Source organism: Gallus gallus, chromosome 9, assembly GCF_016699485.2.
Source record: "Gallus gallus isolate bGalGal1 chromosome 9, bGalGal1.mat.broiler.GRCg7b, whole genome shotgun sequence".
NCBI lineage: Eukaryota > Metazoa > Chordata > Aves > Galliformes > Phasianidae > Gallus > Gallus gallus.
In genome coordinates, this window is record NC_052540.1 from 1,131,032 (window position 1) to 1,157,845 (window position 26,814).

General features: G+C 40.2%; 1 protein-coding gene across 6 annotated transcripts in view; it reads left to right on the forward strand.

The window, feature by feature from the left end:
• The first annotated feature begins 56 nt into the window (after positions 1 to 56).
• UGGT1 (UDP-glucose glycoprotein glucosyltransferase 1) overlaps positions 57 to 26,814 on the forward strand; it is a 40,590-nt gene continuing 13,832 nt past the window's right edge. Inside the window, exons 1-30 of one of the 6 annotated variants that reach the window (XM_015277181.4) lie at positions 362 to 477; positions 1,168 to 1,328; positions 1,720 to 1,858; positions 4,416 to 4,498; positions 5,008 to 5,138; positions 5,938 to 6,050; positions 6,914 to 7,088; positions 7,936 to 8,032; positions 8,951 to 9,029; positions 9,231 to 9,331; positions 9,753 to 9,852; positions 11,021 to 11,081; positions 13,385 to 13,476; positions 13,928 to 14,078; positions 14,275 to 14,394; positions 15,140 to 15,225; positions 15,677 to 15,812; positions 16,519 to 16,650; positions 17,779 to 17,943; positions 18,129 to 18,249; positions 18,906 to 19,004; positions 20,290 to 20,313; positions 20,821 to 20,915; positions 21,458 to 21,664; positions 22,239 to 22,370; positions 23,310 to 23,440; positions 24,812 to 24,907; positions 25,234 to 25,336; positions 25,744 to 25,823; positions 26,586 to 26,775. In XM_015277181.4, coding sequence (XP_015132667.2) covers positions 1,734 to 1,858; positions 4,416 to 4,498; positions 5,008 to 5,138; positions 5,938 to 6,050; positions 6,914 to 7,088; positions 7,936 to 8,032; positions 8,951 to 9,029; positions 9,231 to 9,331; positions 9,753 to 9,852; positions 11,021 to 11,081; positions 13,385 to 13,476; positions 13,928 to 14,078; positions 14,275 to 14,394; positions 15,140 to 15,225; positions 15,677 to 15,812; positions 16,519 to 16,650; positions 17,779 to 17,943; positions 18,129 to 18,249; positions 18,906 to 19,004; positions 20,290 to 20,313; positions 20,821 to 20,915; positions 21,458 to 21,664; positions 22,239 to 22,370; positions 23,310 to 23,440; positions 24,812 to 24,907; positions 25,234 to 25,336; positions 25,744 to 25,823; positions 26,586 to 26,775 — 3,225 coding nt within the window. In that variant the 5' untranslated portion in view covers positions 362 to 477; positions 1,168 to 1,328; positions 1,720 to 1,733. Of the gene's footprint in view, positions 478 to 1,167; positions 1,329 to 1,719; positions 1,859 to 4,415; positions 4,499 to 5,007; positions 5,139 to 5,937; positions 6,051 to 6,913; positions 7,089 to 7,935; positions 8,033 to 8,950; positions 9,030 to 9,230; positions 9,332 to 9,752; positions 9,853 to 11,020; positions 11,082 to 13,384; positions 13,477 to 13,927; positions 14,079 to 14,274; positions 14,395 to 15,139; positions 15,226 to 15,676; positions 15,813 to 16,518; positions 16,651 to 17,778; positions 17,944 to 18,128; positions 18,250 to 18,905; positions 19,005 to 20,289; positions 20,314 to 20,820; positions 20,916 to 21,457; positions 21,665 to 22,238; positions 22,371 to 23,309; positions 23,441 to 24,811; positions 24,908 to 25,233; positions 25,337 to 25,743; positions 25,824 to 26,585; positions 26,776 to 26,814 lie in introns of all 6 variants that reach the window. The other 5 variants (XM_015277180.4, XM_015277182.4, XM_004936963.4 and 2 more) reach the window with 5 other exon arrangements.

Sequence of the window (26,814 nt, forward strand, 5' to 3'; positions counted from 1 at the left end):
CGGGGAGGCGGCATCCGGCCGCGGCGCGCTATTGGCTGGAGCCCGCGGGGTTTCCCGGGCAACGCGGCGGGGCGGGGCCGAGCGATGCCTGTCCCCCGGGGCCGCGGCCTGAGGGGCGGGTGTGAGAGCGATAGAACGGGAGTTGTTTCCGCTCAGTACGGTGACACCGCCGGCACAGTCAGTCCACCTCGCACCTTGGCCGAAGCCCTGCCCAGAGCCACAGAATTCCACTCAGCTGGGCTGCTCGAGGCGGGAGGGCGGAGTGGAGCGCCCCTCCCCAAGATGGCGGTGCGGTGACGCTCTGCTCCGCCCGCCACAACTCTATGGCGGCGCGGCGCCTCTCGACAGGAAGCGGAAGCGCGGCACCCGGAAGCGGCAGGAGCGGCGCGAGCCGGAAGGGCGCGTGGCGGCCGGCGGCAGGTGAGGTTACCAGGGCGACCCGCGCGGCAGACAGGGCCGCGGTCCCTTGGCAGGCAGGTAGGCAGGCCGGCCAGGCGGGAGGAAGAGGAGGGGATGGCCGGGGGTGTCCGTGCTTGGGGCGGGGGCGCCAGCGCGGGACCCGGAGGCCCTCCTTTCTGGAGGCGGCCGCGGCGGTGCGGTGACGTGTGCCTGTGTGCCGAGCTTCTGCCCGCAGCTCGCGCTGGACAGGGAGCGTTTGGACAGCGCCTCAGACACAGGGTTTGGATTTGGGTGGTCCTTTGTGGAGCCGGGAGTTGGACACGATGGCCCTTGGGGTCTCTTCTGACTCGGATTCTGTGATTCTGAGAAGTACCTCGTTCTGAGAGGAACTGTGAACGGTGTTATCCAGAAAAATAGGGATTTAAAAAGTAAGGCTGCATGGGGGTATGTCTGGTTGTGCAGTAAATGCACTCCAGTCTGGAGACTGGCCTGAGTTTTGAGAGGCTGTGGTAGAAAGCTACCATTAAAACTCACATCTTACATAGGCTCGTGGAAGCTGTGGGCAAGGAAATCACCCCTAGTTGCCTTGTGGTGAGTGGTCGCAGAATACACAGGCATGGAAGTAGGTGTGAATGGCAAAGAAATGACCTGTATGTGTGGTCCAATACACTGTATCACTTTGAGGTGGGAGTCGTGGTGCTGGCAGTTGGTTGTCTCATTTCTCACAGTAAGTTGTGTCACTTGAATCTGCCTTTGTTCCTATTTCAGCCTCTGATCTTGGTGGCATGTAGTGCCTGCAGGAAATGGTCATTTCCTCACTCCCCGGAGCAGAGGTGTGCTGTATGCAGCTGAGCATAAGGGGCTGACTGGGGACCCTGACCTCGCCCGACTCCTTTGACATCGGTTTGTGTGGCCATGGGGGTGTCTGTGTGAGTGGAGGATGTGATTTTTAGTTCCCACGGGAAGTAGCTTTTTGTTCCACCTAATTCAAAGGCTCCCTGTTTGTAGTACACTGTAAAACAAGTGACATATGATGTGGGTGGCCCAGAAGAGAAGTCCTTTTATTTAAAAGCATGAACATCAAAGAGACAGGAATTGATTTAGGTTTGGTTGTAGTTCAGGAGTTGGATTTTAAAATATTTTTCTCTCTTCGTGGCTCCACAGTGTTTTTAATTTTGTAAATGCAGGTGGGACTATGATTAACTGAATTATTACAGGCCATCCAATCTTAAAATGTCTTATTATATTTGGGTGTGTGAGATTCTGTACTTAGAAAAAGAGACAGCACAAAGCTGACTTGTTTTTTTTCATCTTTTTTAGACTTCCCCTATAAAATGGGAATTCTCATTGCAGTTCTGGGGGTCTGGTTCAGCTGTTCATTTGTAAAAGGAGATTCTAAGGCTGTGACAACATCTCTAACTACAAAGTGGTCTTCAACTCCTCTGCTCCTTGAGACAAGGTCAGTGCACTGTGATTTTTATTCACAAATCAGAATGTACTTACAGTATAAAACAATATGTCTCTCTGTGTTTAGAAACTGTAAATTACTTTTCTCAGCCTTTACTGCAAGAATAATACATGATTACTACTTTCAAGGTGAGGCTGGGTAAGGCCCTGGTCAACCTGTTCTTGTTGTGGATGTCTCTGTTCATTGCAGGGCACTGGATGGCCTTCAGGGGCCCCTTCCAACTCTTAAGGATTCTATGATGCATCAGCGTTGTTGTAAGCAGTCCTGTATGGTGTCTTAGTGTCCAGTTTGACCTGGAAATATTAGTCTTTTATTTCTTGTGACACAGCCCTGCTCCTGCGTTCTGTGTCTGTGTAGAGGCAGCTCTCTCTTAATACATTATGCCTTGAGCATCAGTCAGAAAAACCCCATTTGCTCCCATCCAAGTGCCTTTGCACACAGCTGTATCCCTGGGGAGCTGCAGCTTTTGAGGCAGTTGCTTCTATTGCCCTCCTGTCAGGTGCATTTGACATACAGGCACAGGCAAGAGCTGCCCTCTGCCTGCCTGAACCAGCAGGTTGTGTAGATACAATGGTAAGTTAATGATGGCTACATTTGTGCTGATGTGCATGAATTCATGATCTAAAGTGAATCAATATTGTTAGCTGTCACCCTGAGCATGTCATGTTGCAACAGTAACTGGAGTTTGTGAATTAAAAAAGAAATATACAACCAGAAGTTTTGCTGGTGTGAAATAGAGAATCCAGGATTCAGTTTTGTCGTGCTTTGGATCCCAGTCATTACCAATTTAGTTTGCGGGCAGCAATAACACTGAGTTGAATGTGATCATTACTGTGCTTGAGGAGATGGTATGAATCTTTTAAAGGAGGTGGTTGTGATATTTATTGTTTTTATAAGTCCTTTCATTGTGCATTTGAGCAAAGGTTAATAACCATGGATAATTCTCTGATAAATGTTTTCTGCCTCAAGAGGTTTTCCTCAGACTCTTTTTTTTTGTGTGGGATTCTGCAGTAAAGCATTCTTAAATGGTGATGACTGCAGGTTTTGATGTGTATTTGCTCCTTGCGTGGGTTTAGCTTGATTTAGCTTGAGTTTAACTTTGTTCTTGTGAGTGAGTTGTGCAGCTGTGCCTGCAGAGGTCTATTTCAATTAAAAATCTTTATTTTTTTTAAAAGGTATTTAAGTTAGAGAAATAATTATATCATGCTATAAATGGATATGGGCAAGCTGAAGTCACAGTTTACACTGTATTTTACTTATAAAGCAATGTTTTGAATAGAAATGTTGTGTAATCACTTACAAGGGAATGGTGTACAGGCCGGTGTGCTAAATGCTGGCCTCCCCCTGCCTGTCTGCTTAGCATTTCACAAGTCTCAGTCATTTCATTGCACAGTGTAAGCATCTGACGATGTCAGAGCAAAGCAGGACTTCGTGGTGTTTGTGCAAGTGTGTGTGTGATGAATTTGGTATTGTTTAGAGGTGTTGCCATATGTGGAGTTCTGCCTGTGTTAGCACAGTTGGTTCATGTGCAAATAGTCGGGCATTGGGCATTTTGCTGGGCTTGACATTGAGTGATGGGACAGGTGTGCCCTGGGTGAAATTAATTGCTCTTCTGTAACCTTCTCTGTAGAACTTCAGTTTCAAGACTGAAAAGTCCTCAGGCAGTAAAGTGCAAAGCTCAGGTGCTGATGCTGGGATTTAAAGAGCCTCACAACGTCAAACAATTTTTGGGGGGAAAGCTTAGAGGGAACTCAGCAGAAAACTCACCCTAGAAGTCTAGGAAATAGGAATCCAGTAATAATTATGTACCCAAGGCTTGGTTTGTAACCTGACTGTTATATTCCAAGACTTTGGGTAGCTCTGTTCATCTTATGTGAACTCTAGAGTGATGCAGCACTGCAGAGCCAAGTTGTTCCTGCTGCTTGATGTACCCAGCACTGCCATTCAGTACCTAAACATCTCAACAGTGCTTAGTGCGTTAGGTCAGAAAGGCTTGAAATGAACAGGTATGCTACTGCAGTGTCTAGTGGGCTCCACATCTTGTGTTATGACATCCTCTGGCATATGAAATGCTACAAAAGAGCTATTTTGCTACCTGAGGCTCTGTGCCTCTATAACCCTGTACTTAATACACGGGGGATTACAATGTCATGGTTTGAAGTGGTGACTTCTCTTTTTGCTCATTAAAAAAAAACCCCACATCACTTAAGCCAGTAGCTCTAACCAGCTATAGTTTGTTGCAACAAAGTAAACAAAAATGTCTGCTTCATATAAAAGATAGCTAGCAAGAAAAATAGAGGAAGGAGAATGTGCACTTCAGTCTCAGAGATGACCAGGTGCTGTACAGCTTCATTTGTGTAGTATGCATTTGTCCTGGCCTGCAGCTATTCATTGTTTTGTTTGTTGTTAGCTTTCCTGGTTTGCTTTTTTATAGTAATACAGCTTTCTGCCATGGGTGAAGGTATGGTGAGAGCTGACCTTTGAAGCTTTGCAAGGTATCAGTATTGTGAGAGAACTCATAGACTTAGCTGTGTCCTCTCTTCTTCAGTGAATTTCTATCAGAAGAAAGTCAAGAAAAGTTCTGGAATTTTGTTGAAGCCAGTCAGCATATTAGGACATCTGAACACGATGGTAAGTTTTTGTAACGATTTTCTTGAATGATATAGGCTTATTTTTCAACCATGCCATTCCTTTTTTTTTTTGTCTTCCATTATATAATATTGTAAAAATCAGTGAGGGCTGACTTTGGTATTGTTCTTGCTGTGGAAGTGCTCGAGGTTTCCAATGTCCAATTTGACCAAAACAGTAGCAGACAACTGTGTTACTTCCAAGTTTTCTGTCTCCACATCAAACATAAAATATTATTAATATTTTTATTTCTAAACTGAAGTTAAATGGGAGCTCTTAACTGTTTTCCTGCTCCTGTTGGCATGCTTAGGAATGTATTTCAGTGTCCATGTTCTCTCATGGATGAAGTTAATGAATTTGACTCTCATCCGTCTGTGGCACAGGTTGTAATGAAAATTAAGGAGGAAAGGTCATGTGCATATTTTCAATTAACACCAGTGGGCCTCTGCTGATATAAATGTCATTTAGCGGGGATACAAAATAGGATAACTGCTTCTACTCTGACTTTGCAGGCAGTGATTATTCTACTTACCATGAGATGCTGAAGGTAGCCTCCCAGAGCTTGTCACCTTTACAGCAGAATTTGTTGAAGTTTTCCTTGTCTTTACGTTCTTACTCTGCAACAGTACAAGCTTTTCAACAGGTTAGTACAGCACGGGAGAAATCCTCCACTGCTTTCTAGAGCATTAAGGTAAGGTCTCTGGGAAGGAGCCATCTGTGTTACGAATAACAAGATGTTAAACCAACTGGTGTTTCATACAGCTGAGCTCAGGTGCACGGGTATGTGCTGATTTCATTGTGAGCCAAACTGGAGTCCATCTCTCTACAGCAGCCTAAAGCATTGGGATTTTGAAATGTTTGCACATCTTTGGTGCCCACTGCACCCACAAACGTGTGGAGACTTTTGAAGTAAATTTTTTATGGTTCTGTTGATGCTTATGGTGCTAGTGATGCTCCCATTATTCCATTGTACATGCACAAATGTGTATTTGTAGTGATTAGAACCTCCAGTGGGTGGTTTGTTGTGTTCTGTGTTCCTTGTTAACCACGGTGGCCAAGCAGTTTGTTGCAAGCCATTCATTACAAAGTGCTTTTTTAGAGCAAACAGAAGAAGGCATTTTCCTTTTTAATCTTGAATCATTTTATCATGTCTGTTGAACAAGTGTAGTGGTTTCTGACATATAATACACAGAATACTAACCCTTTGTTATTGTGGATCCCAATTTTTGTGCTTGGAGCTGTTATTACAGTTGAGAGTAAATACTGACAAAATAATTAGAAAAAAATGTAAGACCTATTTATCGGTCTTATGATTTTTACCTTGTGTTTAATTTATATAATAAATAGGAAAGGAGACCAATTACTATAGAGCCGTGCGGTTATCAGTTTCACTTGTTCTCAGGGTAAGCATTCAACCTATTACTGCAAATATTTCAATACAGATAGCAGCAGATGAGCCTCCACCGAAGGGTTGTGCCCTGTTTTTTGCTGTGCATGGGGAGAAGACATGTGAATACGACTCTCTTGGAACACTTCTGAAGACTGCTTCAGAAAGGTATTTACTTCATTTCCAACTGTTACATTAGATCTTAAAACTGAACCTATCTGTACTGCTGTAGGGAGACTGTCATGAGCCAGTAGTTTCTGGTTCTTCAGTTTTGATTTATCCATGTCTTGCACAGAAATATCAGTCTCTTATTTCTTACTAATTGTGATTGGAATTAGTATTTACTGATCCCTTGCTCTAGTAGCCTTTATTTTTGTACAGAACTTCTGAATCACAAAATAAAAGTAACTGAAAATTTAAAGGACGTGGTTAACTTTTAAGAAAAGATACTGTAGCAGTTGGACAGATCAAATATGATGGGAAAAGGTGTTTCACCAGAGGTGTAATGACAAAGGATCAGCATGATAGAAAGGCGCTATAAAGGAAGGGAAGAAGATTGCTTACCTGTATCAGAGGATTCCAGGTTTGCAGGGGAAAGCATCACCAAGGAGGGATCTCCAGAAAGCAATCCTCCCCCAGTGGGGGTCAGCCTTTCAGTGGGGCCTAAGAGAGGTGCAGCCAGGCTCCACCCTTTCCTGTCTCACAGCTGAATTGCCTTCACCTGTGCTCCAGGGCTGACCAGGACCTTTCCCCAGGTGCTCAACCAGTGCTTCAGGCCATGACTTAACAGTTCCCATACAGGTATCATATTAGCTTCAAAATAGCAGTTAGCTATCTGTTGTGTTTTCATATGTCCATTCTTAACAAAGCCTTATCAGCATTGCATCCAGTGCTGCCATCCCTGGTATTACATATGTATGCTGTGAAGGCAGAAGAGATGTTTAAACATGAGAAAAAGAAATTATGAACGTTGCATTGAGTAAGGAAATGGTACGAATCACATTGTGATAATCTTCAATGTTTACTCTTAGACCAAAGCCATTTTTGTTCAGAGGGGACCACACGTACCCAGCGTCCAGCCCTGACTGTCCTGTTGTCATACTGTATGCTGAGATTGGCACAGAGGATTTCTACAGATTCCATAAGCTGCTTGTTAGAAGGGCCGAGGCAGGAGAAATCACTTATGTCCTCAGACACTATATTGCTGTAAGTATGTATGCTCAGGGTATAGCAGGCAAGAGTAACTGTCCAGGAGAGGCCAAAAGGAAAAGTGATCTCAGTTAGTTCCCTTTAAATTTACCCTTGCATAATGCATTGCTGCTTCATCACTATTTGGCATACTCGCTGTTTATTGCTTCACTGCATGTAGCTGAGGAATACAGACTCTCTTATCTCCTGGTTGTTAAGTAAGAAGACCATTTAGTTTTTCCAAATGCAAAACTAATCTCCAGATAAATGGCAGAGTTTAACCTAGAAAAATGTTGCTCTAGGAAAGAAGAATTGGATCTTTCCACGGCTCGGCCGCCTGAGTCACTTGGTATGAAGAGCAGAGATTAAGCTTAGGCTACCATTTCAAATAAAAGGCAGTTTTGTTACAGAACCACTTACTGCTCCTAGTGCAACCTGTGCTGACGGCCATCTCCCTCTCATAATCCATAACCATAGCACTGATGTTTACCTGGATATTAAAAACTCAGAGAAATTGGAGTGATTGGACTTTTTTCTGAATATCACTTAATGGTGCTAAGCCTAATGTAGTCCTATACTGCATGTACTGCTTTCATTTTTAAAAATCATCTGTTTATTATCATTGGGAGAGATACTTAAGTAAGAAATGAAGTGTATTACACAGTGATACAAATTGGTCTTGGCATGGTTGTGCAATTACAACACGTCACTGGAAGGTCACTCACTGTATTTATCAATGACCCATTACCGGTTAGATCTAAAACATGCACCAACTTGGGATTTTGAAGCTTTGGGAAATGGCAGCTTTTCATTTGTAGACCAAAACAAAGAGTGGCAATATTGCAACGTTTGCTTTTTCTTACAGAATCCCAGTAAGGAAAAAGTCTACCTCTCTGGCTATGGTGTGGAACTGGCTATTAAAAGTACTGAATATAAGGCCAAGGATGATACGCAGGTGAAAGGTGAATTCTTGTTTTAATAAGTAATGTGGGTGCTTCCATTTTACCAGGTTGTTTTGTTGTTGTTTTTTCTAAAACAAATGGCTGTTTGACTGAACTCATAAGTAAAAAAAAAAAAAAAAGCCTTTTTTTTTTTTTGGCTGTGGGTTTTTGGTGTTTTCCCCCCTCCACTTTTAGTAACAGATAACAGCTGTAAGGAATAGGACTCATATTTTGAATTGAGTTCTTCAGGATTTTGCAGTTTACTCAGATTCTAGATACAGATCAGAGCTCTTGCTGTGGTATGGAGTACTGACAAAAGAAACTATTGGTCTTTATTTGTAAATTGGACAAATTACTTGCATTGTTATGAGCTGCAAAATGAGCTGCAATGATATTGTATTGCAAATTAGAGGTGTATGGCTTTCATCCAGCTTCTGTCTGATTCTGGGCATATTCTGCATGCAGTCTTCTGTGCACGTCTGTGCTGTCTCTGCCTGTCCAGAAGCAATTGCTCATTCAAAAGGTCAGGACTTTGATTGGACTTGAGCATGAAATGCGTAGATTGGTGCTGGTCTGTGTCCAGCAATTAGGTCATTATGCTCAGGATTATATGGTCAGGATTGCATTCATGGTTGGAGTTTGTCACTTTCTCTACAAAGCTTGTGTGTCCTGAGAGCTCCTAGGTCCTACTGAGTTTGCAGTGCCTTCATCCTTGAGATTTCCACTCAGCTTAAGCTTTTCTTTCTAAACAATCCCCCCGATTTTATTTCAGCTGTTACTGTGTCCATTTGTACAGTTAGTGCCTCTTGGATACAGGTTGACAGTTGTCCTTTCTCTCCTCTTCAGTTACTGGAGTGCATTTTGGTAAGCTTATCAAAGTGCACGTGAGAGCTGTTTCTGAGTAATTCAGCAGTGTTTTTCTTCTCTGTGTGTTCATAGGTACTGATGTGAATGCTACAGTAATAGATGAAGATGACCCTATTGATGAGGTGCAGGGATTTCTCTTTGGGAAATTAAGGTAAAGCTCAGTTGCATATTGTTAGTCTTTGTCATATTGAGCAACTTGATACATAGATGCTGATATTCTGCTTTCTTCTTTAAATATCTGGGTTATCCAGATGTGTTAGCAGCATACTCTTTTGTATATTAGTGTATTTGAATTAGTGGCAGACTTAATTACAGGAAGCTACAGAGTTGCTTGACCCTCATTCCCTTTTAGGCAGTTGTATCCTGACTTGAGTGAAGAGCTGAAAGAGCTCAGAAAACACCTCGTGGAAAGTACCAACGAGATGGCACCCTTGAAAGTATGGCAGTTACAAGGTAATCTCTGTGAAGACTTTCAATATTGCACTGCAAAAACTTAAAGTAAACCTATCTTCCTGTGCTCTGTGCAAATGAAACAGTAGTGACCGCATTCAGTTAGAGAGTTTGACTGTAAATTCCTGCAGTGGAAAGTATGGGCTTTCTAAAGCTCCTTTGCTGAGTCCTGCTGAAACAGCTTTTGGAAAGTTTCTTTCATGGGACTTCTGAAGTGAGGTCTGCTTTTTGTATTGTTAAGTATATTAAAGCCACTTGCTCTTAAACTGACTACTTGTATCATCTGCTAAATGCAGAAAAGCAAAGGAAATGTAAAGATAGAAAGTGATTTTTTTTTTTATGTAACTAATAAGCAAAAAAGTTGCAAGTCAAATGTAAGATGGCTGCAGCAGCTTCTTTCATTTTACTGTTGGTTCACTTGCAGATTTAAGTTTTCAAACTGCTGCACGTATTTTGGCTGCTCCTCCTGTGGATGCTTTGATGGTCATGAAAGATCTGAGTCAGAACTTCCCCACGAAGGCCAGGTGATTCTAGTGATGAACGCACGTTTTCTGTTTTTGCTCAGCCAAGCACAGGATGGGCAACATCAGTTGGGTTAAATAATGTCTGTGTTTCTATTTAGCTGGAAGCATACACTGGGGAATGTTTGTGCACCATTCTTCAGCTTATGGCTTAAAGAAGGTCTCACAGCACTTCTCTTTGGTGGTACTTTGTGTGAACTGGTGGTAGATTTGACAGAACCAGCTGTGCTATAATTGTGAAATGCTTCTGACCTTTTTGCATCAAGTCGTCAAGGATTTATTGGATAGTGTTCCATTTGGTGGCTTTAGGCTTAACCTTTCCTCTGGATCAAACTCTTTTGAGATCCCCTTCTGCAAACTGCCCACTCAGCCTCGTGTCAGACACTGATGTGCCATTCCACTGCTCTTTGCTGTTCATCAGTTACTTGAGCATACTCAAATTAATTTAAAGAACTTCAGTCATAATTTGGCCTGTCCAACCAATATAGAAATAGATGCCTTTTGATAGGTTTAATGACCTGGGGTGTGAAGATGAGTATATAGGAGCTATTCCTTTTTGAGCAGGTGGAGATACACTTGAGAGTAAAAAGAAGCTGAGTTCTGGTCTCATCTCTAATAGCTGATGTTAAGATTTAGTTGCTTATAGCTTTTTGAGGTATGCTTTTTCCTGTCATCTAGTTTCTGGTCAGATTTGTGAGCTGAACTTGCCCATTCCATGATGGTACAATCACTAGATCCAGTGAAGGGAAAGAAATGAGAGCCCACAAGGAGTGAAATCCGTATGTCTTGTGCTGTCAGACTCCACCTGTCTAAAAGCTGCCTGCTTTTATTATGGATTAATGTGAAACTAGACACTGAGAGCCAAAAGCTTGTCTTTCCTGGTGTAGTTTGCATGTGAATAATGTTTTTATGTTCTCTTGAATTATATATATATATATATATATTAAAGAATAAGATAAATATCTTTTTTTTGGTATATATTAAAGAATATATACAAGAAAAAATAGTGTATCCAACTGTTTAATGGTACCACAAAATGCAAGTTCTTCTGATTGTAGCTTTTCATACTACGGGACAAAATATATTGGTATTTAAGGTACAGAAAGTTAGTTAGATAAGTAATCTATTTACTGGGTAAACAGAAAGATGATTCATGTTTTTATTTCTGCAGAGCCATAACAAAAACAGTTGTTTCCTTGGAACTCAGAACAGAAATTGAAGAGAACCAAAAGGTAACGCTTCAAGGAAGTAATGTAGTGCTATCTTACTTATGTTTTAATAGAAATTTAAGCTTTAATAGTAATGGTTCTATTAAAAACTTTACATTTGGCTCAAAATATTGACCCAGTATTTTCACTCACAACTTTGTCATGGTATATGAAATACTGTTCAGTATTTGAACATTGAATCTGTTGCCTGCATTTATTCACCTTTATAAAATGGAAAAATGTTCTATTTATTTACAAAAAAACATATAGCTAAGATGTTCTTAGGCTTTCCATGTAGACTGTCTTAATGTGAGCGCTGCATCAGAAACGAAGTAGTAGAAATTTGGATGTCTGTCACATCAGTCCACCCCAAGTTGGAGCTTTGTGTGGTGATGGCTTGTCAGCTCAAGTTGTAGAGATGTGATCACTCTTGGGAGGAATTGCACCTCCTGAATGGCCTTCTTTCATGTCTTTGACTTTATTCTTGCTTGAGTGGCACAGCAGATGTGTGAAGTATGCATGTCATAGCACCAGTCAGCCTGGTTCATAGTTAAAAAGAGGCTTACACTGATTTCAGGTCAATGATTGTAGGTTTTGATTGTATTTTGAACTTCTCAAAATCAATTAATATTAAATAACAGTGTTTTTTTAGTTGAAGTAGAGTTAAAAGGTAGTTTACACTTTGGGATTATTTTAAAGTATCTGTGCTGGATAGAGAGTGTAGCTTGTTAGATGGCTATTGCCTGAAGAGTTTTAAGCACCTTTTAACAGCTTTCAGGGATGCAGAATAAATTTAGTTTTCATCCCCCTTGTTTGAGGCAGTGCTTAGGTGTCAGAATTCAGCAGTGCTCACAGTGAAGCAGCCGAATAAACACAAAACCTTCTGCTGTGGCTTATAAGGAGCCATGCTGCGTGGAGGACATTGTTCCAGTGCTACTGTTCTGAGAGCAAAGGAATAAAAATTAACATCTACTTGTTCAGTCTACACGTTTTGAAATTAAGTAATAAACAAATGAAGTTTGTGAGGGCCCAAAGACCCTGGCAAGTTTGTGACCCTTGAGTAAGCTCAAGTGGTTGGAGAAATGTTTCAGCAGCTCTGTTGTACTCTTGGCATTAGCAGAGCACTGAAAAAACAATAGACACACAGGAATTTTGTGCAATTAACACATTTTACAATTAAACACATAGTACAATTAAAATACACCTGGTCGTGCCATCTGGATAGAATACAGAATGAAAGTTTAAGATTGTAATAAAAACAGAGCCAAACAATAGCTTTTAGTATGTGGTTTTTGGTGATCTGTTCATACATTTCAGTCTAACTTGACATTAATAGGAAAAGTGAATGGTAGACAGTTAGGACTTTGTTTTAAAATCTGATTGATGACATTTAGCTAGTCCATTAGTAAATACACAATTACCTGAAAGCTAATTAAGGGTCCCCTGAGAGTCCTGTTCTGAAAGAGAAATCCCTTGTTGTTCAATAGTGTCAAACCCCATCCCTTCTGTTCTGATTTTGACACTGCCGTCCGGTGTGGTTCTGGAAGGGACAGAGTATAGAATGTAAGTGCAAGTTAAAGCTGCTTGGTGGCTTATCTGTTTTGTGCAAGAGCAGTCTTGTTGCAGTTGGTGGTTGCAGTTTCATTCCAAATACATCTAGGCTACTAGATCCCAAGCAGGCTAGATCTAACCCTGCCCTGTAAGCTGTTCTTTGCATGATGGTCAGTCTGTGTGGGTATTGTCTGGTAGCGAAGTTCACTGGTTTTAGTAAAGTAGAGGTTAGTAGGTTAATTATCCACAAAAAGATACAGATTAAGACTGCATGTGCTCAGCTCTTTTTTGGGAGCATTGTTATTTAATAAAATACCTGAATTCCTCCTGACTAGATGCTGCTTCCCTGTTCTTGGTACTTCACGTGGTACCTAGCTATTCTTCCATTACTTTGCTCATCTTCATGATATCAGGCTTTTTTAATGCTTCTTCAACTCCTTCGTTGTTCATCACAATGCTAAATGACTTCTCTCAGGCATTTCCAATAATTTAATCAGATATATTTTAAAAATCCACTGGGGGACTTTCCAAAGCTACTGCTGAGTCACATAGAAACAAACAGAAGTCCCACATACATGTCTATGCACTAGCTAGCTTCACTTGTCTTCCTCTGCCATGGATGTGTGCATCAAGTCAACAGAAGCTGTAGTTGAGAAGTCATGTCATGCAGTTTGGAGTAGTAATGGAGGTAAAATCCACAGTTTCGATGCACTGAACTCTTTAGTGTTTGTGTTCTGTCCACAGCATTCTTTTAATGGCTTTCTGCTTTCTTTCAGTATTTCAAAGGAACGTTAGGATTACAGCCGGGGGATTCTGCTCTCTTCATCAATGGGCTGCATATTGATTTAGACACTCAGGACATATTTAGGTAGGCATGTTTTCTTTTTCAGAAAAACTGTATCCTGCTTAGAATTGTGCATCCTGCTTGTCCATGGAGTCATTTAGACAGTGTGAGCCTCCTTCCCAGTCTCTGTGTTTATATTAGGTTTAATTGTTAACTTCTGCAAAAAGCAAATTGTGTTTCCTTCCCTTATGCAAATACCTTTATCTTTGTCAAGATCTGTTTCAATAGTGTGGAATTGAAATTACACGTGTATATCATGCCTTACTTAGCTTTATTTAATGTGGAAATATAGAAATGTAACCGAATAGGTTTAAGTTATCTCAAATTCCTTGGGAGAGTTAGGAGTAGATGAGAAACAAGAAGTAATGCATAGATATGGCAGACTTGTCTCCATTTTTTATCTGTTTACTCTTAGGATACAGTCAGTTATTTGTTATCTTTAAAATTTACAGATTTTCTTTTCTTTTCCTTCCAGCTTGTTTGATGTGCTACGCAATGAAGCCCGTGTTATGGAAGGTCTGCACAGCTTAGGGATTGAGGGGCTTTCCTTGCACAACGTTCTGAAGTTGAACATCCAGCCATCAGATTCAGACTATGCAGTGGACATCAGAAGCCCTGCTATTTCGGTGTGTGTGGTTTCATATAAGTAATAAATTAGGTGCCCTTGAGCTGTGTGTTCTTAAGCTCTTAGAAGAATTTTGTTTGTTTGTTTTAATTTTTTTCATGCTATGCTCAATATTGGTTTTGATTTTAAAATATTGTACAATCTCAGACCTGAGCAGAATGACTGGCAGTCATTAGAATGCAGTTATTTTCTCTTAGTGGATCAACAATCTGGAAGTCGACAGCCGGTATAATTCCTGGCCTTCCAGTGTGCAGGAACTGCTGCGTCCCACATTCCCGGGGGTGATCAGACAGATCAGAAAAAACTTCCATAACTTGGTAAGTAGGAATCTGACTAGGAATTAAATGTGTTGGTGTTTGTTGTTGTCTTGTTACTTGTATGTATGTTTATAAACATCAGGGCCATTAACTTTGGCATTTACGAGTATGCTAGATTCCTTGCCATTTAAATACCTTGAGATAGTATGTTCCTCTCAAAGACTTTGTTTTCCTTGGACTAGTGAGCTACAACTGAGGTTCAGAGATTACTGAGCATGATTCTCTGATATGTTAGACTGGTCTTGTGTATGCTGCTTGTACATCTATGGATTGCTCCACCGGTGGAACAAACTATCATTTGACAAGTGAGAATTTGTGTGCATTTCAGCTTCGTGATAGTAGCTGAAGTTGGTTAATGAAATCCCTCATATTTGTTACTTAATATTTCCTTAACAGGGTTAAGAGTAGCTTCAGTTGTCTTAGTTAGAAAGTGTTCTTGCACCAAAAGTTCAAAAGATGATCATCAGCCCTCGCATTACTTGTGGGTGTCCCTTCAGTCTGGGGGTTACCCAGTCTCTAGCTACAACTTGCAGTCAGATCCAGCACAGAGTTTGTGCAATCTGTATGGTAACACTTCAGCAGCTCAGATGAGGTACTTTTGATTATGATTTTGGACTTCAAGATTATAGTAGAAATGGAGACTTAGTGGGTCTCATCTCTCTGGCAATGCATAAAATGGGATTGATGATAATTCTGCAATGAAACATGAATAAAAAAGCCCGGTATCTTGCCTTCTCGTGGACAGGTGCTGATAGTAGATCCTACTCATGAGACCACAGCAGAATTATTGAATGTGGCAGAGATGTTCCTCAGTAACCACATCCCACTGAGGTAATTACTGTATTTTTATTTTACATAAGTTCTATTTTTGTGACTTTGCAATTGTAAGTACTTACTGCTAGGACACTGCACCAACACCAGGTAACGTGTATTGGTGGATGGGAAGGGTGTTTACTGAACGTTGTTCCTTCTTCAAAAATTTTTGAATATAACTTTTGCTACTAGCAAAGAGGGGCTGGATAAAAGTTACTCCAACAGTCCAGAAAAATCTTAAAAGCGAGTACTACGGGTGAAAGAGATGAAAAGCAAGATTCTGATGAACTCACCTTTAGAGACTGTATATTGTAATGTTGACTCCAGGCCACTCTGCCCAAAATCATTTCATTTGGTCTGCTGAGGAAAAGGCCTTTGCCTATGATGACTGTACTTCATACCATTGTATGAAAAGCTGATTATTTGTTAGTGTGATAGCTTCAAGATATGGGCGTTTGTTTGGTTGCAGGATAGGACTAGTCTTTGTGGTTAATGACTGTGACGATATTGATGGCCTTCAGGATGCTGGTGTTGCCCTTCTTAGGGTGTACAATTATGTGGCACAAGAAATGGACAATAATTATGCTTTCCAGACAGTCATGTCTGTAAGTATTCATTTAAAACAGAAATGAATATTTTCAATGTGCATTTATGTATGTAAGATTAGTGTGTAGTTTTCCTACCTCTTTCCTCGTTCTCCTCAATATATATATTTTTTTCTCTTGAATAGTTCCTGCTGCATACTTTTGCCATATAAATCAACTTTTTAGGTATTAGTTAACCCATTTTCACTTATAGTTTGATGCTGTTATGTAAACCTACAAGCCGGGTCATGCAGGTAACTTGAAGATTATGACTTATTCTCGCTCTTTTTTTTTTAATCTATCATTTTAAGTTAAAGAAGCAAAATCTTTTGCCTTCAGGAAGGAAATGATCAGTTATATATTTTACACATGAGATTTACTCTATTGTTTATGAGATGCCTTGAGTTCTAAGCCTTTCTTTCTCTAAGAACTATTTTCCTTCTCAAATATCTTTTGCAATTGAAGGTGAAAGATGTCCATATATAGCTACTTTCAATCTTATGGAGATGACTGTAAGGTAAAGCAAGATGATTTTCAGAGCTATGAGTGCTTGAAGGAGTTTTTATGTCAGTGAATAACTATGAAAATATATTTTGCAGTATGGCTCTTAAAGTTTTATACATATATTTTTTAATATAATTACTGGAATACAGGTCATAAGTCAATTTACCTTCCGTAAAGTGCTTTCCATTTGTTCTGCAAACTTGTATCTGTATTCCCCTTCCAGATATATAACAAAGTAAAAACAGGAGATCAGCTGAAGGTGGAGCACGTAGTTAGTGTTCTTGAGAAACAGTATCCTTATGTGGAAGTGAACAGTGTTCTGGGAATTGATTCTGCCTATGATCAAAACAGAAAGGTAAGAATTCATGAATTGAAGCATTGGCCACTTTTCTGCTTCAACACAGTTGGAATATATGGTCACATACAGTTTCTTGATGCAGCTTTCTTGCTAAGCACGTATCTGTTTCATTATCACATTAGAGTGACTTTGCACAATGCTGTAGGAATTTATGTTCAGCACAAAGCTTTATATTATATCAGTAGTATGCATCACATGTTGTAATCTAATATTGCTAAAATCTTCTGTATAGTACAGGAACAAAGATAACTTTCCTGTGACTCATGGATACTGCTCTTGTTCTGGCATGGAGAACTTAGTAGTTTAAAACTGCTTTCAGAAATGGAGGTGATGGAATGGTTCATAAGAAAACCAAGGAACACAATGCTTAGGAGGGATTGTTGTGGATTTTCTTTCCTATTATCAGTGTCTGAATACTTTATGAGATGATGCTATGATTGTGAATTCATGATGGCTTTCCTGTAGCAAGGCATTCAACAATCTTCCTCAAGTAATTTTGTAGTTATTTTTAGGGTTGATTCTTTTCTGTATGGAGAAGGCTGAGAGCAAATCAGCATTTGGTTACTTTCATGTGAGATGAGCCAGACCCTATTTGGAATTGTATGGAGAGAAATGGATATTTGTTTTTCTTGAATGTTCTAGAAGAATGAATGAAAATACCATCTACAATAACTCCAACACTTGCAAAACAGCCTACATCTTAAAGACTAAGGGAGGCAGGCAGAGTTATATAAATAGAATTGCATGCACACATGTATTCCATCTTTGTATGTCGGAGAGTGGAAGAAAGAGCACTCTCTCAGGAGCCAGAACCCACGAGAGACAGACAATTTTGAATTATAGAAGTCTTCTCAGTTAACATGCTAGACACCACATTGAGCCCAAGCAAAACAAAAGCAGCAGCCTAACACAAGTGCATTTCTGTGTGATAAGGCAGCTCTTTTTGCTTGGAAGCTGAAAGACAAGGGCATCTTGGGTGTGTAAGATGCACGAAGTGATTTATGTGCTGCTGAAAGGACATCTTAGTGTGTTTAAAATTGATGTTTTTTGCTATTATATAGAAATATTCTGAGTCCTTGTAGTAACGGGCTGACACAGTAAAGCTACCTCTTTCCCTGGATATAGGAAGCCAAAAGTTACTACGAGCAGACGGGTGTAGGCCCTCTCCCTGTGGTGCTGTTCAATGGGATGCCTTTTCAAAAAGACCAGCTGGATCCTGATGACCTGGAAACAGTGACAATGCACAAAATCCTGGAAACCACAAGCATCTTCCAGCGAGCTGTGTACCTGGTAGGTGCTGAGTGCAGCGGGGCTTTAGAAAGAAAGGAGTATTTTAAAAACTGACTCAAAAGTCCCCAGATATGTTATACACAAAGCAACTTAACTTGTGTATTTTCATATATTTTTAAGTTGTCTAAGGCACACGTATGATACAATAAATATTGCCTTTCTCTTTTTTTTCTCCTCTCCTTCAGGGTGAACTATCTAATGACCAAGATGTGGTTGAGTATATCATGAACCAGCCTAATGTTGTTCCAAGAATTAACTCGAGGATCTTAACGTCAGACAGAGAGTACCTGGATCTGACAGGAATGAGTAAGGGATACTTTTCATTGCATTCAACCTGAAGAATCTGATTCAAAGACTTGCTGTCCCAATGGAAAGGTCTAGTGGCAAAGCATTACCCCAAGTAACGCTGTAGCCCTAGTGTTGGCTGATAAATTACTTATGGCATGAATAAGTACAGATTTATCACAGCAGGAATTTGTTTTGTTTTTATACATATCCTCAAGGGAATATGACTTGTGAAATTGAGAGCAAAAGTCAAGAACAGCACGTTCATGCAATATGTATAAAGCATCAGTTTCTTTATTTCTAGCCTCTTTTTAAGCTGAGAATGACAGGCATCTCTGGAATTACTTAGGATTTGCTGTGACATGTATTTTAGCAGAACTTCTCAAGACTGCAAAATAATGGCAGGACTGCAAACACACTTTCTTGAGTTGCTTGAAAAATAGTAACTCAGTGGCTTTTTTAAATGTATGTTGTTTATACAGATTAACTTGAATAATTATTTAAGTTAATTCCTCTGTTTATTGTGTATTAACAATGGATATCAAATCTAAAAAGCAGTATCATGAAGAAAAAATAGTGGGAAGTGTTCATAATATTTTGGTAATAAAGGTGAATTTTCATTCATTTTACATGGAAATTGTTTGCTTTGACATCTCAGTACTTTTTCTCTTCCTCAGATAACTTTTATGTGGATGACTTTGCTAGATTCAGCACGTTGGATTCCAAAGATAAGACAGCTGCTGTGGCAAACAGCATGACCTACTTAACAAAGAGAGGTAACATCTACCATGGATTATGAACTGCACTTTATTCTTGTGTGTTTCCAAGCATACATACAGTACACAACACACACCTTGAGTCTTGTTCAGGCCTGTGAGCAATGCTGCAATCTAGGTGTTAAAAATTAACATTTTTATAGGATTTGACATCTGCACAGAGCAAAAATGTTTTGCTCTGCAAACCTTGCCTTCTGTTAAGAATGGGAGTCCCACCCAACTTGCTCTTGCTGAGGTGGATGGTGCCATCAGAAATGCAGCAATGCAAGCTCTGATGCTGCAATTACACTGAGTAGAAAATATAGAGGGGTTCTGACCTTGTATCATAATCTGAAATTTTGAAAGGTTATATGGGTTCATTAAAAAAATGTTATTGCCCATTATATAAGACAACTGATAACCGGATCTGTGCTGTTTGTGGTGCATGTACTGCTTTTCCAATGATAGCATGGCTTAATTGCAGCGTACATAAAGTCCCCTGTTGGTATTAAAACTCAGCCGTACTGCTCACTGTAAGCATTGCATACACAGACACAACAACACTTAATCAGGCCTTTCCTGTACTCATCTCTGTTGGGAATCATAGATGAGCTGCTGTCATCTGAACCAGTTCCTCTTGTTCCTGTCTGTTGCCTTTACGGGGCTCTCACACCTTTCCCAGATACTGCCTGCTGCCGTTCCTTCTCTCTTGTATTTGCCTTTGGTTTGTGTTCAGTCACTTAATCTTGGCAAGTTTCTCACTTTCCCTTTGTAGATTATTAATTACACCTACACCTCATTTAAACATGCATTAGTTTGTAGTAATGTAACAGTTTTGGGTTGCTGCCCCTTTTGTCACTTAAGATACTTAATAACTGGTATCTGTTCATAGTAATCTGTGTCATGTTTATTTTTGCACATACTGATGGCTCAGCAGCAGTACTGAAATAGTGCTGTCTTGCTGGTTTTTGAAGGGGGAAGATAAATTCTATTAAATAATTTTTAAGTCATAATGGCATGGCAGTTCTTGCAAATGGTCTTAAGAATGCTATCGTCATGCTATTGGTAAAATGTATTATAACCAGTGCTAGAGTATGAAAATAAAGCATCCGTGTATTTGATAGGGGGGAAAAAAGTCGAAGCTTATTCTGATAGAATTAATACAGATGTGCTGCTTGCTGGAGCTAAGCTTCAGTGATTCAGTTATGCCGAGCACAGTCCTGCAGCTTCTTGGTACATATTAGAATGACTATCAAGTTATTAATGTCTCTTTCCTTTCCCTCTTTCCTTTCTGCTGTTTGACCAGGAATGTCTTCCAAGGAGATCTATGGTAAATCATGCTTTGGCTTTCCATTCGTTGTTGTTCTGGGAATTTCCTGGTTCCTTTGTAACTTTGGCCTTAGAATCAGCAGGAAATGAAGAAAGCTTTTTTAAATGCATGTTGGTTTTGTCACTCCTTATCTTTCTACACAACTGGTTCAGTACGTAGAAGCAGTATGCTGTACTCTGGTTGGAATCAGTAAGTTATTTAGAGGTTCTTTTTAAAAATTCTAAATTGAATAGGTACAAAAAATAAGTAATCCAGTTTAGCAACACAAGTGCATGCTGTCTCATGTGGGTTTACTGAATGAGGTAAATGAGCTCTAATATTACATCAATACTACTATTCTTCTCTTGCCAGGCTTGGCATAGCTTTATCTGGGTCTTTCAGATATTGTTCTACTTAGTTTCAAGTCTTTGCATGTTGACCTTGTTCTTCCTCCAAATGAAGAAAAACTGAAGCTTTCCACTCAAATTTCACCTTCAGCTATTCCTCCCCTCCTTTTTTCTTCTGCAGATGATTCTTTTGTTAGACCAGTGACTTTCTGGATTGTTGGTGATTTTGATAAACCTTCAGGGAGGCAGTTGTTATATGATGCCATTAAACATCAGGTAGGTGGTATTTTCACTTGTGCCACTTAGCAGCAATAATAAAGCAGTAGTCTGAGGCTTGAAAAACACAACTTGTGCTCCTTCCTGTTGTGTGACCCTGGGGAGATTAGTTCTCCATTTTCCAGCTTCATCTTGTTTATAGGAGCTAGCACATCCCTGACCTTCCCTTCTTGGACTTACTCTAACACAGTAAAGAAAAGGTGTTCTTTTAAGCTCCTGCTTCTAAATTGAAAGTCTCTCTGTTTTTATTTGGAAATTAACGTGAGCACTGTTCTCTGCTCTGTCCCATTTGTTCCAGGAAGGTAACTGAATCGTAAAAATCCATAGCTTACTGCTAAATCACTCTTTTGCCAGCACTCTGAGTGCTGGCTGTGGTCCAATCTCTCCTTATGCAGAACAGTATTACGTAGATGATTCTTGGCACAGCGGTGCCTGTAGGTAAACTTGAAGTTAAACAATGAAGTTCATTGTATTATAGACTTTTTTTTTCTCATTTAAAATGAAACCTAAAACTTTTCTAATTCATATTTGGTTAAATACAGAAATCCAGCAATAATGTTCGAATTAGCATGATTAATAATCCTAGTGAAGAGCCAAACAGCAGCAACACCATTGTCGCTAAGGCCATATGGGCAGCTCTGCAGACACAAACATCAAATAATGCCAAGAACTTCATCACCAAAATGGCAAAAGAAGAAATTGCGAAGGCACTGGAGGCAGGAGCTGACATCTTAGAATTTGCAGTTGGGGTAAGCATGGCTGTTTGTGTTTACAAAGGCAGAGTATTTGTTCTTACCATGAATTTCTTAGTGTTGCATGTTCGTACTACAAAAGATAAGGTAACAATGGAGTGTTCTCTGAAAGTGTGACTCACCCTAAATATAACTGTCCATCTTAAAATGGAGTAAATCCTCATACAGATCAAAGCAACACAACGTTAAAAAGTCAAAGGAATGCAGTTTAAGGGATTTGTTTGAGTGGGTCGTTTATTGCTGTTTAGGGGAGAACTTCAATCTCATGATCTCTTTAAACTGCAGAGGAAAAATACATTTCTCAAAGTAGGTTTAAGAGGTTGGGCAAGAATCACTTCAGAACAAATGAATGGAACAAGTGGTCTGAATAGCAACAGTGGGTAGGGCTGTGGCCCTTCACTGAGAGGCAAGAACTGGGTTTAAGACCACCGGGAAAAGGGGCCTGGGGGTAAATTTTAGCTGTGTTTGAAGATGTTCTTGCATGGAAACAAAAAAAAGATATATTTTAAAATGTGTTCAGAGGTGTATTTTTTTTTTTCACATTTCAATGACAAGTACTCTTTTCTTTCAGGGTATGGATACCAATATTTTTAAGGAAGCCTTTGAATCTCCCAAGGTGGATTTCATTCTGTCCCATGCTATATATTGTAGAGATGTTCTCAAGCTGAAGAAGGGGCAGAGGGCTGTGATCAGCAATGGAAGGGTGAGATCAGATGGTGAAAGCGATTCCACTCGTGGGAAAGAAAAGATGCAGGCCTTGAGCAGCAGGGATCAGATGTGCTTTCAGACATAGGGATGGGTTGCGGGGAGCTGGCCTCCTTCAGGTCACTGGCTTGCTTCCCAGTTATTTGTTCAGATGTGCAGTGACCTCTTCTTGGTACTGTGAGCCATTGGTTGTTGGTGTTGCATACAAATTCAGATCTGTTGGTAACAGTTGAGCTCCTGCTGTCACTGAATTGAGTCCAGGGGCCAGAAAGGATGATCAATTTAATCGTGCTGCTTCAGTTCATTGGGCATTGAACTGGATATTGGTGCCTTAATTTCTTCCACCGGCTCTTCTTGCAAGAGCCACTTAGATGTAGGCAAATTATGTAACAGCAGTATTTCACTGCCAGTAATCAGTTTTGTTTTCTTCTGTCACCTGCTTGCTTGTTAGGGGCAGGGAGGAGAAGGGAGGTCCCATGGCTGCTGTATACTTTCATGGGTTAAAAAATTCAAGTGATGTGTTGTGGCATTTTTTCTCTCTCAGTAGCAAAGTAGTAAGAGTTGCCTAGGTAGGACTTTAAGCTTTTGAAGGCCACAGGAGTGAGACTTGCTGGACTACTGCCATTGGCCTGGGATTCTGTTAACCTTTCAAGATATATTGCACATATAATTTAATATGCCATATTTTTGCAAATCAAGCATTCATTGAAAATTCTAAACATCTGTTTTATGGCTTTATCTGGGGTATTTTGTTCATGGCTGTAAATAGAATTATCTGTTAAACTTTGCTGCCTTTGACAGTAATATGCACCTGAACAGCTGACGCCCGTAAAGATTGAGCTGGAGCATTTATTTAACATATCTTTGATTTTTTTTTTTTCACAGCAGCTCTTACCTAATAATGCTGAACTCATTTTTTTCCCCCCCTGTATAAAAGATAATTGGCCCATTAGAGGATGGCGAGATGTTCAATCAGGATGACTTCCACCTCCTTGAGAATATCATCCTAAAGACATCAGGACAGAAAATCAAATCTCAAATTCAGCAGCTGGGATTTGAAGAAGATCTGTAAGTAAACATGAAGAGGCTGGCAAACAGTGGTGCTATCCTGATAATGTGGCTTTCTGCAGCCTGGAGAAAGCTTGCTTATTGCTCGTTAATATTAAAGCCTTCAGACTTCTAGTGGGTTTTTCCTCTAGCTAAGTCTTAGCTGACACACTGTTTTAAAATCATCTGCCTCCTACATGCCAGGGTTTCATAATTTCTGTTTAGTATTACTGTTACCTATTTAAAAGAGGAAGAAGGAAGGAGATGAGACACCGGGGTATGCTTTCTGAATATATCTGCAGTTCAGCTAACTGCTGCTGGCCTATCAATATCAAACGTAATAACCTATTTCACTGTCAGTGCTACAGAAACCTGTAAACTGCTTTTAACTTCTTAAAGAGAAATAACCAAAAAAGAGGAAGGGAGGTGAGAATGAAAATTGCAGTTGTTGATAATTCTTATAGTAGATGAGCTGTTAAAAAAAAAAAAACAACGGTGTCTTCAGGATCAGGGATGCCAGGGTCTGTGGAACCAAAGTCTGTAGGCGTGGGGTGCTGGAGGGGAGCTGGGGGATGGAGGTTATCAGTAAGATGATAATTTCCATCTTATTTAGCATTACATCTTTCTGTGATGGTGCTTGCCTGTGAAAGACCTCTGTTACAGCATTGCTTCTCAGTAAAGCTGTCGTCTATGTACCAATATTCATTGAAGTTTCAAGAGCTTTTACGTTTTAAGATTAAATATGGTATTCTCATATTACTAGACTGAAAAATTATGGGAATAATAATGAGGAAAAAATTGTCTGAGGTAATTACGACTTAATGATAGGAACCCCCTCTCTTGGAAGTTTCTCGGTTGCTTCCTGAGTACTTAACAGACATGGTTTAAAAAGGCTGCTGTGAAAGAAGGGTTTGATCTGAATCTCTTATAGGCCTGAGAGAGGTTGGTGAGGCTGAGGGCTGCAGTGCCTGCAGCACTGTTGAACCCTAAAATGAGAGCAGTTTCCGTGTCAGCCAAACCCTTTGGTACTCTCAGTGATAAGGCTGCAAGCCATTTAAATTCTCGGTGCTAGAGTAGCCCTTAAACGTGTTGAAATCTTCAGAGTTACTTCAGAGAATCCTTAGAGTAAGGTGAGGACAGTAAGGATGCCATGTTCTGGGCAGAATTTCTGGTTTTGGAAGCGCCAATCATCTATTTCCATGCTTCTGTTTCTCAAACCAATATATTATAAATATGGAGAATGCTTGTGTGGAGAGGCAGTAGAACTGTTAGCTTGTGTATCTTCATTCAGTTCAGCTTTATCAGCCTTCTCTTTCGCTGCTAGTTGACAGAAACATGACATATGGGTGCATTTTTCTGAATACCTGTAAACCTCTTTTCTTTTTCCTTCAGTGCTAGTGACTTGGTAATGAAAGTGGATGCTCTTCTTTCTGCTCAACCAAAAGGAGAGGCAAGAATTGAATATCAATTTTTCGAAGAACGATACAGGTATAGGATTGCTGCTGCTTGCTAAGCAATAAGCTCTTCCTTGTTGTTTAACATTGTCATGTGTTTAAGTCACACTTAACATTAAAAAAAAAATACAAGCAGCAATAGGAATTCCTCAACACTTTTCAGAATGGGGTCAGTTTTCGTGATGTGTACATGTCTGTCTACTTATCTGTATGGACGTGTATGTACATTTGTGTTTATCTGTCCAGTTTTGGAATGTGCACAGCATTTAGGAAGTACTTTGACTTCAGAGGAGATGGATGGTGTTTTTCCTGTTTATTCAATTCATTTGATAGTTTAAAATTCTTTTTTCTTCTGTTTAGTGCAGTTAAACTAAGACCAAAAGAGGGGGAGACATATTTTGATGTTGTGGCCATTGTTGATCCTGTTACCAGAGATGCTCAAAGACTTGCTCCCTTACTTTTGGTATGTATACAGCATTGCCGTGTGTTTTGTAACAATTTTAACAGATTTCTTTTCCAATTCTGTAACTTTGAAATGTTTGTCTTCTTCCTTGACTCTGCAGTGACCTGTGGCCTTCTAATGATGCAGCTGAAATACATATTTCTGCAAAATCACTGTGTACTACACAATAACAAAATCATGCATCTAGACAGCTTTTAATTTTACCACTTTGACAGCTTAGCTTGCAATCGTTATTCTTGAGGAAGAAAGTCTCTGCATCCCAAAAAGAATGCCTGTAACTGAGGGAGCATTTGGCTGATCTAATTACAACCAGATGAGTGTGGTAAAGGGAGGCTTGAGAATGAGCAGGTTGTGCGTCTCCTTTCCTAGTTAGAGTTTTAAGGAATGTCTCTTTCTTGTTACTGTAGGTCTTGAACCAATTGATAAACATGAACCTAAGGGTGTTTATGAACTGCCAGTCAAAACTTTCTGACATGCCTCTAAAAAGGTAAGCAATGCCATTACAGTGTTAAAACAAAGCAACAACCTACCTGATAACCTGAAAAAGAGCAGTGTGGAAGCAGAAGCATATGCTTTTTGTAGTGAAGCTGGCAATGGCTGTCTGGAAGCCTTGTCACAAGCTGGAATGTAGCCTGGTGGAGAAAACCCCCCTTACACCAGGTTCCACAGCTCTGCTGGGCTGTGTCTCTCAAGCCCTTAATTCCCATTTTCCTGCTTCTCCATCCCTCCAAAAAAATTCCATCCTCACCAAAACTCAACCAACCAGCCAAAACAACACCCCATATTAACAATAACAACAGCTACAGCAACAACAACAAAACACAGTCAACCCAGAGAAAGTTAAAACCCTTGAAATATTAGAAGGTCTCAATAACTGCTTAAGCTGAAGCTTAAGTGCAATAACATGAGTTGCCACAGAGAATCCAGGAATTTGTGGGTGGTATGAGATAGTGGTGCTGGTTTACGGGTGGGTTTTTATGCATATGAGCAAGATTATATCACTTACTGATCCTTATGGCTGATCCATGCACACTCTGCTTTGTCCTCCAAGGCGAAAATTCTGCTTGTTCTAAGCATGTTGCTTTGGGAAATGCCTCCTGTACACAGTAGGGAATAAAAATTCTATATAGTGATTCTTGGAGACGTTGGAGCTCTGGGAAAACTGGTGCTGTCAGCAAGTTCTGAGCATATGAAGTATTAGCCAAGTTTGGCAGAAGTATGTTAAAATCTTTTCTTTCTGGAATTTCAGCTTTTATCGCTACGTTTTGGAGATGGAAACTTCTTTCACAGCAGATAACAGCTTTGCTTCTGGACCAATCGCCAAGTTTTTGGATATGCCTCAGTCTCCACTATTCACCTTGAACCTAAATACTCCTGAGAGCTGGATGGTGGAATCTGTCAGAACCCCGTATGACCTTGATAATATTTACTTAGAGGAGGTAAATGAAAGCAGCACGTTACTGTTGCATTTACACGTT